The following is a 20,567-nucleotide window of genomic DNA, read 5'->3' on the forward strand; positions in this document are numbered from 1 at the left end:
TTAACCCACTCCTACTCTCAATTTTGATTTCCCAGTGCTTATGTCACACTAAATTGACTCGTCACTGCACTGTACTGTCCAGCAATGTCGACTGGCTTCACTTCCTTGGATTTTGTGTTTCTTAACTAATAGCATAATCCCTCCTCCATTCCTATCCTTCCTGTACACATTGTACTCCCCAAATTCCAGTTCTGCATTCCTTATATCTGTGACACCACGTCTCTGGTGTGCCAACAATATCTGCCTTTGAAGTTTTGACCAACACCTCAAATTGATCAGATTTATTTACCAAACTCCTACCTCCTAGAATTTATTTAATTTAAAAAATAATAACAGGTTATGCATTAAAATTTGCAAATGTATATATATATTCTGATAGGTATTGTACTGCAAATTTTGCAGGAAAAAAATTAAGTAGTTTTTTAAAATAATGTTCTTTCTTTTTTTTTTTTTCTTTCGTTTGTTGTGACCCTTTTTATTTATTTATTTATTTTTTTTATTTTTTATATTTTGCTGCTAAATCTCTTAAGTTCCAAGAATATCAATTTGATTATATCGCATTCTTCCTGATTTTTTGCCCACTTCAGCACTGTTTCTTTTTCATTGACATTTTACCTAAAAAAACTGAGAACAATAATATATTCACAGTTTCAGGCCAATATTACTGTATTCTTACCAAATAGACCTAAAGTAAACATAATATGAAATTAAGAGAACGAAATATGTCATGGAAAATTGGGTTTACAGAAGCAAATAACAAAACTCTGTCACTCGTTGTTTCGAAGAAAATCCATTAGTTCTAATCCAACATTTTACCAGATATACGTCGTAAAAAAAAACATACTGAATGATCTTGTAGCATAATAAACATTTGTCTCAAATATTACCATTGATAAAAAAAAAAAAAAAAGTGAGAGAGAAGAAAATTCAGCCTTTCGGTTAACTGATGTTCTGGATAACATACATATATATATGTATGTTATCCAGAACATCAGTTAACCGAACTGTCTTCCAGATAATCGATGTTCTGCTGTATTGCATTCTCATCAGTTATTGCCTCCATTTTTTTTTTTTTTTTTTTTTTTTTCTTCCTGCCATTGAGGTTAGCGTGCCTATAATTCATCTGTGATGCTACTAAAAACACTGACTGAACTCTATAAAATGCCTTTATTATAATAATATAAAATAACATAAAATTAATAAAATATATGCATCTGATCGTATAAACTGTATTTTAAAATAATAATAAAATAAAATGATGTAAACAAGGATAAAATGAGATAAAATATAAAGTTAAAAGCTCTAAAAAGATGTTTAAAATCACTAAGATCCACTAAAATAGGAGCTTTCGGCAGCAGCAGCCGCCTTCATCATCAATAATGGTTACAGGTTATCTGACAATCTATATATATACATACGCCTCAGCAGGCCCACAACGCGAACTATGGTATCTGCGCATGGTCCACTTCTCGTGCATTGGAACCGGAAATTGGATGGGTCACTCTAAACCGTTTGTCTCTCCTTAGGATAACAGCTTCAAAGAGTGGATGAATGCAACAGCCTTCATCATCAATAATGGTTACAGGTTATCTGACAATCTATATATATTCATACGCCTCAGCAGGCCAACAACACGAACTATGGCATCTACGCACGGTCCACTTCTCGTGCATTGGAACCGGAAATTGGACGGGTCACTCTAAACCGTTCGTCTCTCCTGAGGATAAGGGCTTCAAAGAGTGGATGAATGCAACAGCCCTTGTCTCTATTAAGGCTGTAGCGTTCAGATGAACATATAATTAAACTCTCTAGTCATTTCCAGTTCCAAAAGCCATGTGCCTCTCTACGATCACAGTTTCTTTAGTTGTAATACCATGCCCAGTGACCAGCCTACACTTACCCACTTTGCTCTTATAATTGCCTTTATGAATTGACCTCTATGGTCAATTCATAAAGGTTTGAGATTTGAGTAAATCCAACTTATTATCTAGTTTGAGGTCAATTCATTGACCTCTTATCTAACCCAAAAGAATCTCCTAAATCATCTCTCTCTCTCTCTCTCTCTCTCTCTCTCTCTCTCTCTCTCTCTCTCTCTCTCTCTCTCTCGCAACTTCCCTCAAAATCACTTTATATACGCCATCAGCCCTAGCTTTTGGGCTTCAAAGTTATTCATTAGAAAAAAAACTGTGATTTCAGACTGGTCAGCTCTGCCCATAACATTTTTTATTCATCATGAAGGATCGGTCATCTGTAAGGATTGACATGGAATACCTATTCAGTTCATTGGCTGGCAGCATCGACTGGGTTGTCTAAGATTTCTGTTGTGTGAGGGTCTGATCTGATTCATTCTTTTTTTTTCTTTGCATATAAAAAATTTTCTTTCTTGGCCAGTGATTTCTAATAATTACCATTCACTGGTGTAACCCTTTTTGTTGTACTATTATAGATAAACTGAAGCTTCAAGCTATTGTAGGCTCCAGTACTTATTATCCTTTACATGAGCTTCCAAAAGAGGCTCAAGTGGTTTTGCCACTCGCAATTCATTTAGTAAGATCTGGGTTCTAATGAATTTCTAAAGGCTTTGTCAGTCTGGACTGTAGTTAGCCAATCTCGGGGAGAATATAGGGTTATACCAGCTTTTTCAGCCCGCATAACAACAGCCAAATTGACTCACAATCAGACATTTGCATAGAGACCTGATACACACACACTGGTGCAGTATAGTTTAAGTCAATAATGCAAAATAAAATCCAACAAAAACAAAAGCTTCACTACTTTTCATCACTTTATAACTAACCCATGCCATCTTTTTCTGTTCTGTTAAATTGGCTAGCCCCTATAATTTCCTTCTATTCCTCCTCCCTGGGAAATCTTTCCAGTTAATAGCGGCTTTGTAACATCTTAAAATGTCATAGGTCTTTAAAATCATACAACTTGAAACTCCGTGATAACTGCCACAGGTTTCTTTACTGTCATTCTTATGATGGTGATGACAATCAGGTCTAGTCTGGAATGTAAAAATTGGATAAATAATAACCTAATTTTTTATATCTACTAAGCTTTGTATATATATATATATATTAAATTAAATGGTTCATGAAAATTAAAAAAAGAAATGGTGATAAGATGTAGCCCAGCCTCGTTCAAAGTGTAACTTTAAACCTTTTTTTCCAATTCTTCCTTCTGTCCTCACTGCAGATTTGCTTCTTTTTTTTTTTTTTTTTTTGATGTTATATTTTTATAAAATTTGACAGATTTTAGCTGTATTGCTGTTGAACATTTCTTCTAGTTTATTTACGTTGTTTGTGTTAGTGACCAGCTTGAATTTTATGTGATTTTTTTTTTTTTTTTTTTAATAGAGGTAAGAGTCAAGGGGATTTACGAAAGCACTTGGATACTCATAATTCTGAAGCCCCCTTTCAGTGTCCCATTGCCGGCTGTAACTATGCATCTAGATCCCAAACATGTTTTAATAATCATATACGTAGAAAGCATGAGGTAAGTTTAAAAATTTATATTAAGTATATATTCCTATTTACTTATTACAACGCATATCTGGGTGTGTCTTCTGTGATTAGTGTACTTATGCATTTATCTATTATATTTATATTAGATATGTAATCAGTAGGTGTGCTGTACATGTAGAACTGATTTATATTCCTGAATATGATATACAATACAGGTACTCCACGGGTTACATAATACTTGACTTGTGGGAATTCGACTTTACTTAAGTTTTTGCCGGCCCGTGTAAACTTAAAAAAATTGTAGAAACATATTTTGTATCCCATAGGAATAAATGGAGGTATCGTGAAAATATCGTAATGTGAACCCAATAATTTTTTTCTTTTTTTTTTTTTTTTGGTAATTCATTCCATGACCTCGGAGGTTGAAATTTTCGCTATATAACTAAGCTATTTATCTCTCTAAAAGATCATTTTTATAATGGAAATTGCACTACACGTTCATTGGTATCATATGTTCCGTTATAAGAATCAATTTTGAACACATTTGTGATATTTTTATAAAACATTTCTGTAGGTCACTACCATAAAACAATGAAAACAATTTGCACCTTCTGGTTTATTGGACTTTTCTGTTAGTGCAATCTATTATAAATGGGTAGTAAAGTCGATCTTATTGTATTTGTGATCATACCGATAACTGGAATTCTGTGGTTTTTTATATTATGGTATTATGGTGAAATGAGTTCCCCTTCACTGAAATCATCAATCATATAAAAAAAAATAAATAAATTTTCAGAATCATCTCTTCATTCCTATTTACTTATTACAATGGTGAAGGAAAAGGGACCAACAAAAAGTGCAAGTGCTGACAGTGCTAGGAAATGAAACAAAATTGATTTAGAAATGAAGATGATTAATTAAGAAGTACGAAGCAGGACAAAGTTTGTCATATATTGCACAGAATTAGATCTCGCTGCTTCAACAGTAAATACTATTTTAAGGGACAGTGTGTATATAAAAGAACATGTTAAAGAATCAACGCATTTAAGATCAGCATTCAGGTGCTATTAGTATTAGTAATGGCCGCATGGTGCAAGAAAGCCTAAGGCTTATGCTGCACCAGCCAAAAAAAAAAAAAAATATCTAAACAAAACAATGATAAAAACAAAAAAAATAAATAAATAATAATAATTAATAAAAAAAAAAAGGAAATTAAACCTATCATCCTATGCGCTTCCCTTACCCGATGGTACTATCCAGATGACCTTTGAATTTCCCCAAACTGTCGGCCTCTACCACCCTTGAAGGCAACTTATTCCAGTAATTTATAACTCGCTGGCTAAAATAAAACTTCCTGCAGTCCAATCTAAACATTTCCCCCCCCTGTAACTTGAATTTATGTCCCCTAGTTCTAGCATCATTTATAATCTTGAAAATTTTGTCCTCATTCATTTTACTGATGCCTCTCACAGCCTTAAACACCTCAATCAAATCTCCTCTAAGGTGTCTAGTTTCCAAACTCTGCAACCCACATATTCGAAGTCTTTCTTCATAAGGATGCCCTTTTGCCGATCTCACCAGGCGAGTTACCCTTCTTTGCACCCTTTCAAGAAGCTCGATGTCTTTCTTTAGGTGCGGTCTCCATACTTGAACACAGTATTCCAAGTGTGGTCTAACAAAAGCCTTATATAATGGGATTATCACGTCCCTATCTCTACTTGCAAAAGTTCGATAGATCATCAATAGAACACCATGGGCCTTCCTTGCAACCTGTTTACAATGCTCAGAGAATTTCATGTCTGACCGTATCGTAACACCCAAGTCCCTTTCCTCCAGTACTGGGTTTAGTTGAACTCCACCAAGTGAATAAGTTTTTTTGGGATTACTGTTTCCCAGGTGTAATACCTTACACTTTGTTGGATTAAAGCATAGCTGCCATTTTTCTGACCATTCCTGAAGTCTATCTAGGTCTCTCTGAAGAAGCTTAGCTTGATAGTGATCATTAACTACTCTACCAATTTTAACATAATCTGCACATTTAGACATCACGCCCTCTGTCCCTTCATCGATGTCGTTTATGAAAATTAAAAACAACAGTGGTCCTAATACTGATCCTTGGAGAACCCCACTTCTTACATCAACCCAATCTGAGGAATAGCCATTTATCACAACCCTCTGTCTCCTGCCCTGAAGCCATCCTTCTATCCATCTAAGGATTTTCCCAGTGATTCCAACCTGTTCCAGCTTATAAAGCAACCGCTCATGTGGGACTGAGTCAAAAGCTTTGCTGAAATCTAAATAAACAATGTCGAAATTATTCCCTAAATCCAGCTCGTGAGTGACCCTTTCGAAATAGCGAACCAAATTTGTTAAACATGATTTTCCCTTTACAAAACCATGCTGAGTATCCTTGAGAATTTCAGTTCGATCCAAATGATCCTGAATTCCACCCTTGATCATTGCCTCCATGATTTTCCCTACTACCTTCGATAATTTCCAACTTCACTTTTAGAGCCACCCTTATGTATGGGAGATACATTTGCGCTTTTCCGATCCAAGGGAATCTCCCCAGACTCTAGTGATGCTCGCATAATTAGCCTCAATGGTTCAATGCACTCGCTTGCTGCCTCTTAAGATTATAGGGTATATTCCATCAACTCCAGGAGCCTTACTGGTCTGTAGGCTCAAGTTTTTTCATTAAATAATCTTGCGAAATTTCAATATCATTAATTACATATTTTTTAACTTCGCTCCCACAATTTCCCATTGCCACAAAAGGCTTTTCATTTGTAAATATCAATGCAAAATAACTGTTGAGTTCATTTGCAACGGCAGCTGGTGTATTTATTAATATCCCCTTTCCCTTACGTAAAGGTCCGATCTGGTTTGTTCTGCTCTTGGCATTTATATATGTGAAGAATTCTTTATCCCCCCTCTTTGCTCTGTTTGCTAGTGATTTCTCATAAACTGCCTTTGCCTGTCGAACCTTTTCTGTGGCTTTATTACACATCACCTTGTAGCTGTTATAGGTTTCAGTACTTTTTATTGCTCTGTAACCTTTCCATGCCACCTTTTTCTGCTCAAGTAATGTGGCAACTTCACTATTCATCCAACTTGGAACCCTTCTCGTGGAGTATTTTTTTAATGGTTTATACGCATTCAAGGCATCTGTGATTAATGTTTTAAAAGCATACCACAGTTCAATTGTATTCATTCTCTGCGCGTTATCTACCCAGTTAATAGAGGCCATGCAGTACCTTAAGGCATCGTAATTTCCTTTTCTGAAATTAAAACCCATTCCTTTGCCTTTTACTTCTGCTACCTCTCTCGTCATCATCCACTGTAGAACTCCGTGATCACTTCCTGCTACTGGTTCCTCTACTGTCAGCCCTGTTATGTCATCTGATTCATGTGTGATGATGAGGTCTAGGATATTCTTTTCTCTAGCACTTTCCCTGACATGTTGATACAAATAACAGTCATCTACAGTGTAACTTCTCCTAATGGATACCTCCCGTTAACGGACATCTCTCTACAACGGACATTTTCAAATTCCCCAACTCACCTCCATTGGTTTTAACGTATTTGCAGCTTCTGTCTAGCGGACATTCTCTGTAACGGACGCGGACAGGCAATCTGCACTATTTCGTTTAGATTAGCACTTAATTTGATCTCCTCATAACGGACAGCGGAAGAGCTTACAGCCCTTTTTCTAGGAATGTTTCTTCCATGTATTGCCTCAATCGTGTGTTTATTTTTTATTTCCGATTCTCTGAATTTTATCAAGGTTCTAAACCTTTTTTCAAGAATTTTAAGTCCCGTGTAAAACTTCTGATGAATTCGGTGTGTGCAGGGGCAGGAATATGGCCGGCCTTTCGTCTTTTCAGTTTTGTTCAGTGTCGCGTGAAGTGCACAATGTCTTCTCGTAAACATTTAACTTTAAAAGATAAAGTCGAACTCATTAATGCGTATAATCGGCAAAAAAATAGTGTTCGCAATCTCGTTGCAAAATTCAAAATCGGGAAGACGCAGGTAAGCGACATCCTAAAGGAAAAAAAGTGAACTGCTCAAACAATTTTGGCAACACGGAAATGATCAGGTTCAAAAATCATTCCCGAAAACTGTTGGACTTCAAATTGACAGTGTTACGTGTGAGTGGTTTTGTCGCGAACGTGCTAAAAAAATTCCCATTAATGGGCCTATTATTAGGGAAAAGGCTTTGGAGGTTGCGAAATCTATGGGAGTAAATGAGTTCAAAGCTTCTGTGGGATGGCTAGACAAGTTCAAAACTCGGCATAAAATTTCTTGGAAAACTGTAAGTGGGGAAGGTGGATCTGTTGATACTGGGGTTGTAACAGAGTGGATCGTCCAATTGGAAGATTTATGTCGCGATTTTGAAGCTAAAGATATTTACAATTGTGACGAGACAGGGTTGTTTTTTAAAGCTCTTCCTGAAAAAACAATGAGTCTAAAAAACGAAAAGTGCCAGGGCGGAAAAATTTCTAAGGAACACTTGACTGTACTATTGTGTACAAATATGCTGGGAGACTTTGAACAACCTCTTGTTATAGGAAAACCACAAAATCCTCGTCGTTTCAAGGGCATAAAGTTGAATCTTTTGAATGTTGACTGGAAGTCTAATAAAAAAGTGTGGATGACACGAGATATCATGAGCGAATGGATAAGTCACTTTAACCAAAACATGATTCGTCAAAACAGAAAAATTATTCTTTTCATGGATAATGCTGCATCTCACCCGCACATTGAATTGTCCAACATTCAAATCGTTTTTCTGCCACCAAACACATCTGCAGAGTGTCAGCCCTTGGATCAAGGGATAATAAAAAATTTTAAACTTCACTACAGAAAATGTGTTTTAAGACATATCATTGCAAACATGAACAATGTAACATGTGCGAGTGACCTTTCAAAGAAAATCAGCATCCTAGATGCGATTCAATGGATTTCCTCTTCAGTAAACGTAATTAGAAAACAAACTGTTGTGAACTGTTTTGTAAAGTCTGGCTTCTCAAACACAAAAATTGAAGTTGTGAATAGCAATATGGAGTACCAAGAAGAACAAGAACTTCAACATCTATTGATAATGTACGATACTTCCGCTACAAGTGACCCTAGCTACAAAGATATAGACTCGAACCTCACTACAGAAGATGGTGCTGTAGATATCAACGACATTATCATCGATATTTTTCAAGAAGTTCCTCATGAGGATGAAGAAATGGAAGGAGGTCATTCTGTCGAAGAACATATTAACAACGAACCACCGATGAAAATAGAAGAAACGCTCATACAAATCAATCGTTTAAAAATGTTTTTCGCCGCCTGAGAAGATACTGAAAGACTTTCGATGGTTTCTTCACTCCAAACAAATGTTGAAAACAAAATTATCAGCCGGAAGAAGGTGCAGAAAAAAATAAGTGATTACTGTATGTATTTTTCTTAAGATAAAGTCATAATATGCATAGCACAATTATGTGTATATTATTTACAAAAATATTGTGCAAAATCTGGATATAATTTAATTTAATTTTACATTAAACGTTTAACGATTGTTCTTTCTTTTTTTTTTTTTTTTTTTTTCCTCCCTCAGACTTCTTGTTAGCGGACACTTCTCTCTAACGGACACATTTTCGTTCCCCATGGCTGTCCGTTAAAGGGAAGTTTCACTGTAGTTGATTTAAAAATTTTGTTCCCCATGTCGAGTTTCCTTCCCATTTACTCCAATCAGTTAGAGGCAAATTGAAATCACCGATAATAAGACATTGACGCTTACTTGCCCATTCCGTTTGCATGTATAGACTTTCGTCATAATCTTCACAATCACCTGGTCTGTAGATTACTCCTACTCACATTATACCTTTGTTTCCAACTATCTCACACCATACAGATTCTATACTAGTATGTGAAACGTCTGAACCTGGGAAAGCTATCATAGCACTCAGGCTGCTTCTGATAAGAAGCATTACCCCACCACCCCTTCTATCTAACTTATCCTTCCTAAATACATTATACAAGCCGTACTGAAACTCATCATCCCCAATTTCAGGGTGGCACCACGTCTCTGTAAGCCCTATTATGTCCGCGTTACTTGTTTTAACCAGCAGTTCGAAATCGCTCATTTTATTGACGACACTTCTAACGTTACTGTATAAACAATTAAGATTTACTGTTCTTGTATATTTAACAACCCTTGAAGTTTTTTAGGCTCTCTTCCCTGATATTAGCTACCCGCTCACGTGAAACGTCTTTGCCCCAGAACATCTAGATAATACGTCCAGTTGGGGTAACAGATAAGAACGCTTAAGGTATGTGCAAGAGTTACATTGACCAATATTATCAGATAAACGCGTGTCAGTATTACCCACATCCCCCCAAACTAGCAGTTTCCCTGAACCTTTAAGGTATCCTCAATAATACTGGCAAAAACTTTTGCACCACCTTTGTTTAAGTGTATCCTGTCTCTACAAAACAAATTCCTTCTACCTGCAAGTGTGGGCCATGCTGATAGAAATTTACCCCCTAAAGCCTTGCAGATTCCTTCAAGTCTTGAGTTAATCCACAAGGCTCTTAACATATAATCCCTCCTATCGTGTCTGGGCAGAATTGCAAACACATAGACATTATGGCCTAGCTCGCGACATTTCCTCAGCATGGTCCTGTATTTTTCCAACAAATCGTCAGATCGTGTACGTTTAATATCATTTGTCCCCACATGAATAATAATATTTTCTGTACCCCCTTTAAAATCTGACAGTCTGTTGGTGACATCATCAATAGTTGCTCCCCCTTTTTTTTTTTTTTTTTTATGAAAACCCCAAACACAAAAGGTATCAAAACCTATAGTACTTAGTACCGTGCATGGATTGAAGGAGAAGTATTTGGGGGGGGGGGTTGCCGGAAACTTTGCTGTAGAGACTAAACATGGGTTTCACCACTTCAAGCCTCCAATAAGCAAAGTGGTGGTATTTCACTGGTTGATGAAAGTCATCTACCACCTGCTCCACCTATTTTTTTTACAAAAAATATTCCCCGTTTCCCTGACAATGGAGTCTCCTAATAAAACAATGTCCTTTTTAACCAGAGTAGTTTGCTCTTGGTTTTTCTGATTTGAGGCTCGAATCGGGTGTGCATCACTTGGTAGATTGCTGGAGTTTTTAGTCCCTGACGAGCTCCCAGATGCATTATTTTCGAGGGCAAGCACTCGTTTTTTTCAGGGACTCAAATTATTCCATCAGTGCACCAAATTGTAATTTAAGATCGGTGCACTCCGTACATCGATCACAAAGAAAAGAATCTCCAGGTGAGGTAGGATTAGTCACCGGGTCGACCTTGGAAAACGTTCCACAGCGGATTAAATCATGACTCACCCGTAAATCGCCATCTGCTATTTCCGTGTGAGTCACGATACCCTGTGACGTGTTTAAGGCAGATCTCGTAACTACCATTGTAAAATTAAATAAATATCAATGAAAGTAACTTTAAAAAATTATATCTATAATATTATTAAAATCAAACTGTTACAGGAAAACCTATAACAAAATAATCCAACAATATCTAAATAAATCAAATATTTAAAAGCACTATCCAAAAGTAAACCACTTAACTGAGGAGCCCTGTCTAAGCGCGTCCGCTCACCTCGAATGCCAACGTATTCAATGAAGATATTAAGTATAAGATATTATAATATTTATGAAGATATTAAGTATAAGTTCATAGCAAGCTGGTGGTTTAATAGATTCAAGCATTGCACTGGTTTCCAAAACATTAAAGTATGTGGTGAAGTTGCCAGTGTTGATTCTGCAGCTGCAGAGGAATTTTGCGATGTGTTTTAAAAAGCCCCTTCTAAATCTCCACAGCCCTCAACTTCCACAGCTTATCAGCTGGAGAATTAATTCTGGCAACGATGCTCAAAAGGTAAAACCTGCTGACATTATGCCTGTCTCCTCTCTCTTTTTGTAATTTTGTACACTTTTGTAATTTTTCCTGCACACGAGATAAAAAAATTGAATAAATAATTCTATTTACATGTTCATCAAACATTTCTTTTTTGCTTCAATCAAATTCAGCGCACATAGTTGTGAGTGCTGCATAAGCATTTAAGGAAATTCTGACTTACATAAAATTCAACTTGTTTATTTAGAGTTCCATGAAACACAACTCTTATGTAAGTCGGGGAGTGGCTGTATGTCCTTGTACAAGTAATGCGAAGGAGTCATATATGTATGAAACTACAGCAGCAGCAGCAGTTCCCAAACTACATGATATGGCACTTTGGTATGGCATGCAATTTTTAAAATCTCCATTGACTTCAATGACAATTACTGTTTAGGTGTACTAAGAATATAGGATCTTTTATTAAAAAGTGTGGCTCAAGTGACAACCAATAAGTTATTATTATAGTTGTTTTCTTTTCTGTTTACCAGTAAGTATACTGGGAAACAGAAAAGAATCATATAACTCATATTGTGAAGCAGATTATAAAGAGTTGCCTCAATCTTTCTCTTCAAATAAATAGCACTTCCTTGCATTAAAAATATTGTTATTTATTGTCAGTGACTTGCATTACTCAGAAAGATCATTTCAGGGATTATTTTCCTTCCACTAGTGTATAGCTACACACACTTAGTGCAGGAGCTGCCAACCCAGGTCTGACTAGTTTGCACAGTATATGAGATGCCAAAAGGTTTGTCATAATAGCTACCTACATACATATAGTGTGGTTATAAATTCCTTTTCTCCACTTTTAAAAATTAATAAATTTAAAACTATATCTTGTATATCAATAAACAGTTTTTTGCATTGTAATCAGTATATTTGGGACTTTTTTTAAAAGTTCAAAATTTTATTGCCATGAGATTTATTCCCTCTAGTAAACAAATTAGCTTTTGCTTTCATTATAAGAAGGAATGACCAAGACTGGAGTATTCCCCCATCAGACCTGGTTTTATTCTTCATTGTCAAGATAAAAAGTTTGAAGCTGTAGCCATAAAAGTTCAGTCAAGCACATTTTAAAATGATGCCTACTGATAAAGCACTTTTAATTGAACTGTATTAAAAGAATAATTAGAACATATCAAAGATAGAAAAATGTCTCGAGGCCTCTTTGTATACAAAGAGCCATTTTAAGTATTGTGTACTTTAAAAACAAGGCAGTATAATAAGTTTGCATGTTTTCAACTTACATGCTTCATAAATACTGCAAAAAAAAAGGTAAAAAATTAATGTTATCTATCTAAGTATTGATGAAAATGAAAAATATCCTCCAAAACCTGTTTGTAGTGCTCTTTGGGAAACAGTCCCTTCAAAGGTGCTGTAATGGGAGTTTACTGTGGTGGAGGGGGGGCCACTTTATTAGCTACACCTGTATAATAGTGAGTAAATCGTTATTTATTCCATGGGACAGTCTGGACTCATCGTATCATGGCATGTACTTAATGAGGTGTCAAAAGTATGCTATTGGGAAGGTGTCCCATGTTGACTCAACTGCTTTTCACAGTTGTGAATTGGCTCATTCCACTTTATCCCACTGGATTGAGATAGTAAGTACCACAGAGTAGTAACACGTATTGACACTCCCGTAGGCGATAATGTTAATTCTGGTTACATGTTAAAATGCATAGAAAGTGGAGCCACCAGTTTTGGACCTAAGAAACAGGCCGGAACACTGCGAAGAGTTTGTGGAGAATTTTCTACAGTTTTGTAATTGCGATGGACAATATATCGATTCACCGATTATTAGTATGAGATGTTCACAATTAATTATTGTTCCAATATAAAAAAAGACACTATAAAAGCTGGAAGAATACCGAAATATAAACATATCGGCAAGCTTAAATTAGTGGTTATGATAGCCAAGTGGTATCGTTAAACAAAGTCATTTTTTTCTTCCTTGGAACTTCAAACCCCCTTTTTTTTATGCTCCCTACCTTTTTCTTTTCTCCCCTCTTTTTTCTACCTTATAATTTAAATTCATTTCTCAAATATACATATGATAATTTATTTGTTTTCATATATTTAATTTTAATTCTTTTCCTTTATTTATTTTTTACTGTTGACTCAACTGCTTTCATCCTATGAAATGAAACACTGCATCATTTAGCTACTAATCATAGCCGTTAATATATATTTTTTTTTTGTATACTACACAAAAATACGAAGAATCTGGAATCAATGAAAATTTGGAAGACAATTATCTGTGACTAAATTTTGACTGTTTTATTGCTGAGTTAGTTATTTTCTTTAACAAAAGTAATTTAGCATTCTTTCATTTAGATCATTATTTATTTGAGTTAGCTTTACAACAAAAAAGAACAAACATCACACTTTATAATTCAAATTCCTTTAATTTATGAAGTTGCTCATTACATATGAAAGATATTTGAATTATATGTAGTCTTCTGTAAATTGAAATAGTAATGTATAAATTAATATATACAGGGTGATTCACTACCAGTGCGACAAACTTGCAGGAGGTGTAGGGGGCACAAAGACGAATCGGAATCGCATAGCATTGCAGGATCCGAAATGCCTTCGTCATGCGGTAGAGGGCGTTGAACTGGAGGTCGCGTGAACAGCGATCCCACTGGAAGTCAGCATTTGCGAACCATTTCTGTTGAAGAAACCAAGTAGCAAAAGCCCTCCGGAGTGGATAATCTGCAGGCTCCAATGATTGGATGCGTTGCAGATGGCATGAACTCATTTGGTTTGTTGACAGTATCCTCCATACAGTGGATTGAGAAATACCCAATCATTGGCCTATCACTCGAGTACTCATACTCAGATTGCCTTCTGCAAGACATAGGACATTCTCCTCATTGTCTGGCGTCCTCGTCGTTCGCTCTCGATTCACAGTACCTCTTGTGAAACAACCAGTCTCACGTAACCTTCTGTGCACATGTGCAAAAATCGTATGAGGAGGAGCACGCCTGTGCGGGAAACGTTCCTGGTACAAGCCCAGAGCGGCGCACCTGTTACAGTCCGCAGTTCCACACGCGAGGTGCATGTCGGCCAGTTCAGCGTTTGAATACTCGTCCATCCTACTTCCTCGGGAACCGGTTCGTAAATGCTGACTTCTAGCGGGATCGCTGTTCACGCGACCTCCCATTGAACGCCCTCTACCGCATGATGAAGGCATTGCGACAAACTCCTGCAAGTTTGTCGCACTGGTAGTGAATCACCCTGTATATATTATTTAAATCAACATATCTTTTTTATATATATATATATATATATATAATGGAATTCTATTGTCTGGTGAACTCCAAATCACTGAAGTGTCTTCTTCTGGCTTTCAGAGTCATTCTAAAGTAATCTTCAGAGACCTAAAGAATACTAGTTCTCTGAAGATTTTATATATATATATACATATATATAAAGGCAGGTTGATTTAAGTCATAAAATTAAAAGCAAGACAAAAGACATTTCTCCACTACAAGCAACAAAAATAAATAAAATAATAATAATAATAGAGCACTGTGTCACGGTCCTTAATACAGTCCTTGATTTCATAAACTGTAAAGATTCTACAACATGCTGTTACAGAGAGATAAGCTTTGCTTCCTTTACAGATATCAGTATCTTTCTTACAATTCCAGCATCAAAATTCAGCTAATTTTGATACTGAAGTTGTAAGCAAGATACTGATACAGATAAAGACTGAAACATGCTTAAGACTTTCTTGTGGACAGTTTACTAAGCTAAAACAAGTGGGAGCTGTCATCTTCAAGAAATAACATAACTTTTTTTTTTTAAACTATGATGCCAGTTCTGAACCATTTTTTTTTATAAAAAGGAAACAGGCATTTTTCATATTTACAATATTCTTTAGGTCTCTGAAGATTACTTTAGAATGTCTCTGAAAGCCAGAAGAAGATTTGGACTACAAATCACACTTCAGTGATTAGGAGTTCACCAGACAATAGAATTCCACCCAAATTATGGAGTTGTACAGTATCTTATTTGTGGATTTGTCTTGTTTTATGTAGTTCAGAATGATCAGTTACTATTGCTTTGATACAACCGATTTCTAATAAAAAAATTATGACACAATTTTCCCTCTAGCTTAACAGCACAAGTTCAACATTTCCCAGTTACATGTGTTTAACACATAATAGTGGCATGTGATGCAAGAAAGCAAGCGTATGAGCTTATGCAGCATCCGCAAAAAAAAAAAAATCACACGACCGTTCAGCTGTTTTTTTTTTTTTTTTTTTTTTTTTTTGAAGGGATTTTGATGCTTGACTAGACCAGTAAGCCAAGTTCACATTTTTCACTTCTTTGTTTTAACATAATTTTCAAGAGACTGAATAAGCACTTGTTGCATATCTTTGTGCTTGTGGTTCCCAATCCACTCAAAGTCAATAAAACATGTTTTATCATAGTTTTTTTACAAAATTCTCTTTATGAAATACCAAATCAACTTCAGAAAAGAAAATATTTGATACACATATCATTGTATTCAATTCCTTTGATGGCCATTTCAAATCCATACTCATTCACATTAAAATTTTTAAAATGCAACAATTTGTCAATATCAAGATCTTTTGGGCCTTAAATCTTTACATGTTTCACAATTGTTGCTCTATAAAATATTTCTGGCTAGATAACCTGAGACATGCTGGTACATTTTCATCATAAATATCCATATCCTCACTCTACCTGGTTGATTCTGACTCTTTCACTTTGTCGGTGAGACTTACTGGCTCACTAGCATCCTCGTGAACCTATTCAAACAAAGTGTCAGTATGGTTTGAGAGGTCAAGAATGACAGCAGCATCGTCATCTTCTCAATTAAATAATGCACTTTGTTTATTCATTGTATGCACAGTTTGTCTTTTTTCCCTGCATAGCTGTTATTTGCTCCTTAAACAATTCAGCAAAACAGGGCAGAATCCTGGCTTATTAGCAGTGTTTAACATTAAATGCTTCAGGGTTTTTCTGCTTGGTAAATTGAGCTTCCCTCTCAATAACTTATAAGTACTTGGGCTTTGAAGATAAACATTAAGAGCCAAAGCCTTGTCTATGGCTAATCCACCTTCTACCTTTCAAGCTTCATGCAGATGACCGAATTTGGGATAAAAGGAATGCATATTGTGCTGCAGTAAGGCTATCCTTAACCCTGGTGAGCAATACATTTTTATTCTGCTGAAATTCCTGAATTTTCTTTTTAAGCCTGACTGTAACTGATTTCAACACTAACATTTTTTAGATTTTGGGAGTTGGCTCATTCTCTGCACTAAACCCAGTTACTTCATGCAAAGTATCACAGAGCACAATTAGCTATTCAGTAAGTTTTTTTTTTTTTTTTACATTTCCTTAAATATTTCCTGGTTCTATCAGTTACGTAAATTACCTTAAATGTTCCTTCGGAAATCGGTACAGTTGCATTCCAGATTTATTACATGAGAAGCTCTTCTTGTTCATAACATCAACAGAAAAATACAAAAAAAAAAAAAAAAATGATAATTATAATAATAGTAACCAAAAATGCAGTGACAAATGAACTCGCTATGCTCAACAAAGACTAATCTTTTCAAAGATGGTAACAACTTTATTAGCAATGGGCATGCCGTTAGTACTCTGTGGATTTTGATGGCTGCATTAGTTTATAGGTCCGAAATTGGTGGTGCTGGGCACATTCAGCAAGTGGACACTCTGCATCTTACTGCTCTGTGGTAAGTACTGCAATAGGCTGAATTCACTCTCATATTCCTGTAACCAGTTCTGTGCATTTCTAGCATTGTGACATGATGCATTTTATATGGTTGGAGAAGAACATTAGATTCCATGGTGCATTTTCCTTTCAGAAGGATCCATTCACGGATGAATGGATGGATACACTACATCCACGAAATGATGTGTCTGGTCAGAAACATAGGATAATTTGTGGCACCCAAATATTACCCCACTGGTGTCAAGGGGCCTAATGTGTACCATGAAAACACTTGCCACGCCACCACCATCCTGCATTGTTGACATCTGACAAGATTGATCCATGGATTTGTGACAAAACAAGGGACACGAAACAGCAAGAACCAGGATTTATTAGACCGGGCTGCATTTTCTAGTCCTCCACTGTTCAGCGTTGATGTTTCTGTGCTTTCTTGTTTCTTTGCTGACAGGAATAGAATCCGGTTCAGTCATTCATCAGTTCTGATACTCTAACTGTGACAAGGTATGAGTTTTGCATTCTGAAATGTTCCTTCAGTTACTACTGTTCTGGGTTGTTATTTGACTAGCTGTGGCCTTTCTGTACCCTGGACAGGTCTTGTCAGTTACCATTGACTAGATGTTATTTGGTTATCGGACCTATCTTGATACACCCAAAGCATATATACAGCATCTCATAAGTATCTCTCCTGTATATTTCACTTTGTTGCATGCTATTTTATATTATTTTATATCGATAAAGTAATATAAAATAGCATGCAATATTGATGATATTGTGAAGGTGCAAACCCTTGTCATAAGCAAAGTTGTCTTTCTTAAGAATAATTGGCTAATTAGTTAATTTATTATTGATAATCAGAAGAGTTCCTGTTCAGGGTTTGTTCCAGTTTGTGTAAGCAGTAAATTTGAGGCAAATAAATAACAGTCAACAAACCACTTAGATATAAAACAACATTCTGTATTCATTCAGTAAATTAAAAGATACGATGTATTAATCTCAATTCTAACAAAAATCTCAGAACTCCTTCATGTATTCAGGCACCATTCCAATCCTACAATGACATCCATGATTAAACAGTTCAAGAATAGCATTAGCATTAGTAGAGGCATATGATGCAAGAAAGCAAGCTTATTCAGCATCAGCCAAAAAAAAAAAAAAAAAAACAACCACTACTCCCATTTCACCCCTCAATTCGTTCGAAATACCTGTCCAGCTGAGCCTTAAATTTGTTTAGGCTATCAACTTCAACAACAAGCGATGGAAGTGTATTCCACAAACCAACTGCCCGCTGGCTAAAGGCGAATTTCCACACATCTATCCGACATCCGTCCTTCCTCAATTTGAATTTATGCCCTCTCAGGTGATTATTCTGAGCAAGAGGAAGAATCCCATCGGCATTGAGCATGCTCAAGCCATTCAAACCCTTGTACACCTCTATCAGATCACCTCGGCGATGCCTAGTCTCCAGGCTCTGTAATTTGCAAAACTTAAGCCTTTCTTCGTAAGAGCAACCCTTTGTTCCATTCACTAATCTTGTTGCCCTTCTCTGTACTCGTTCCATCAGCTCTACATCCTTCTTGAAATGAGGCCTCCAGACCTGTATACAGTACTCAAGGTGTGGCCTGACCAATGCCTTATACAAGGGAATAATCACATCCCTGTCCCTGCTAGAAAAATTCCTGTATATCATTGACAAGACACCATGAGCTACCCTTGCAGCTCGTCTGCACTGCTCAGAGAACTTCATATCTGCCTGCACAATTACCCCCAGGTCCTTTTCATTCTCTACCACTGTCAGCGTAGTACCACAGAGTTGATACGTTGATCTGGGGTTACTGTTTCCCATATGTAGTACTTTACATTTGTCAATGTTAAACTTCATTTGCCACCTCTCAGCCCATCTCCTCAACCTTTCCAGATCCTGTTGCAGCAGCATAGTATCAGTAGTGTCCTTAACAACCCTGCCAACCTTTGTATCGTCTGCAAACTTGGACATTAAGCCTGATACACCATCATCAATATCATTTATAAATACAGAAAACAACAATGGACCCAACACTGAACCCTGAGGAACTCCACTAATAACATTAGTCCACGTTGAGCAGTGTCCATTGATTACCACTCTCTGTCTTTTGCCACTCAACCATCCCTTTATCCATAGCAGCAATTTGCCTCGAATGCCACACTTCTCCAATTTATGCAGCAGTCTTCCATGCGCAACAGTATCAAAAGCCTTTCTAAGATCCAAATATATAATATCAAAGTTATTCCCTGCATCCAGTTCTTTTGTGACTACATCATAGTATCCAATCAAATTGGTCAGACAAGACCTGCCCTTAACAAACCCATGCGGTGTCTGAGCTATAACTGAAGTCTTGTCTAGATGATCCTGCAGTGCTTCTTTAACCAGTGCCTCCATTAATTTTCCGGGAACAGAAGTTAAACTCACAGGTCTATAATTACTTGTGTCAGCCTTTGATCCTCCCTTGTGAATTGGGGTCACATTTGCACATCTCCAGTCCATGGGTACCTCCCCTGAGTCCAAGGAAGCTCTCATAATTATGGCTAAGGGTTTGCTTACTTCCTTTGCTGCCTCCTTTAATATAACTGGATAGATCCCATCCACCCCAGGTGCCTTTCTTGTGTTTATCTTCAACAATTTCTCCTCCACTTTACTCTCAGTTATTACAAGATTCTGTAGCTTACTGCTAGAGTTGAATACACCTCTGGCATTCCCCTCGCTGAATAACTCCTCATATGTGAATGTCGATGCAAAATATTCATTTAGTTTGTTAGCTACCTGAGCAGGGTCATCAACAGTTGACCCATCGATATCAAGTAGACCAATCTGATTCATCCCCTTCCTTCTAGAGTTTTTTTTCGCATCCCTTGCCAAGGATCTCTCGTAATCTGCCTTCGCCTGCCTAACCTCCTTTGTAATTTGGTTGTAGACCAACTTGCTTCTATCATAGCCTTCTGTGTCACGTGTTAATTTGTATGTATCCCATGCATTTTTCTTCTCTGCCATATGTCTCATTAGTTCATCTGACAACCATTTAGGCCTGAACCTTGAACAATATTTCTTGGTTGGTATGTAAAGCCTGGTAGCTTCCAAGATTAGTTCCTTGAATGCTTCCCATTTTGAATTTGCTGTTGGTAACATCATCAGTTGGTCCCACTGTATAGAATTTAAATACTGTCTCAGACCATCATAGTCGCCTTTACGAAAGCAAAAACCCTTCCCTTTACCTCTGATGGTAGTTACCTCCTTGAGTAAATCCCACTTCAGCACACTGTGATCACTGCCACCCAGTGGTTCATTTATCTGAAGATTCCTAATGCATGAAGAATCACTACTGATAATCAGATCAAGAGTATTGCTCCCTCTTGTTGCCTCACGAACATGCTGG

At 36.7% G+C, this 20,567-nt stretch overlaps 1 protein-coding gene across 1 annotated transcript in view; it reads left to right on the forward strand.

The window, feature by feature from the left end:
- Nucleotides 1–20,567, forward strand: part of LOC150080130 (histone H4 transcription factor-like) — a 242,316-nt gene that overhangs the window by 187,101 nt on the left and 34,648 nt on the right. The window contains exon 8 of the mRNA XM_090382061.1: nt 3,360–3,498. Within this exon, the coding sequence (XP_090238187.1) occupies nt 3,360–3,498 (139 nt within the window). The remainder of the gene's footprint in view (nt 1–3,359; nt 3,499–20,567) is intronic.

Source organism: Mastigoproctus giganteus, chromosome 9, assembly GCF_048544385.1.
Source record: "Mastigoproctus giganteus isolate SK-2022 chromosome 9, ASM4854438v1, whole genome shotgun sequence".
Lineage (NCBI taxonomy): Eukaryota > Metazoa > Arthropoda > Arachnida > Uropygi > Thelyphonidae > Mastigoproctus > Mastigoproctus giganteus.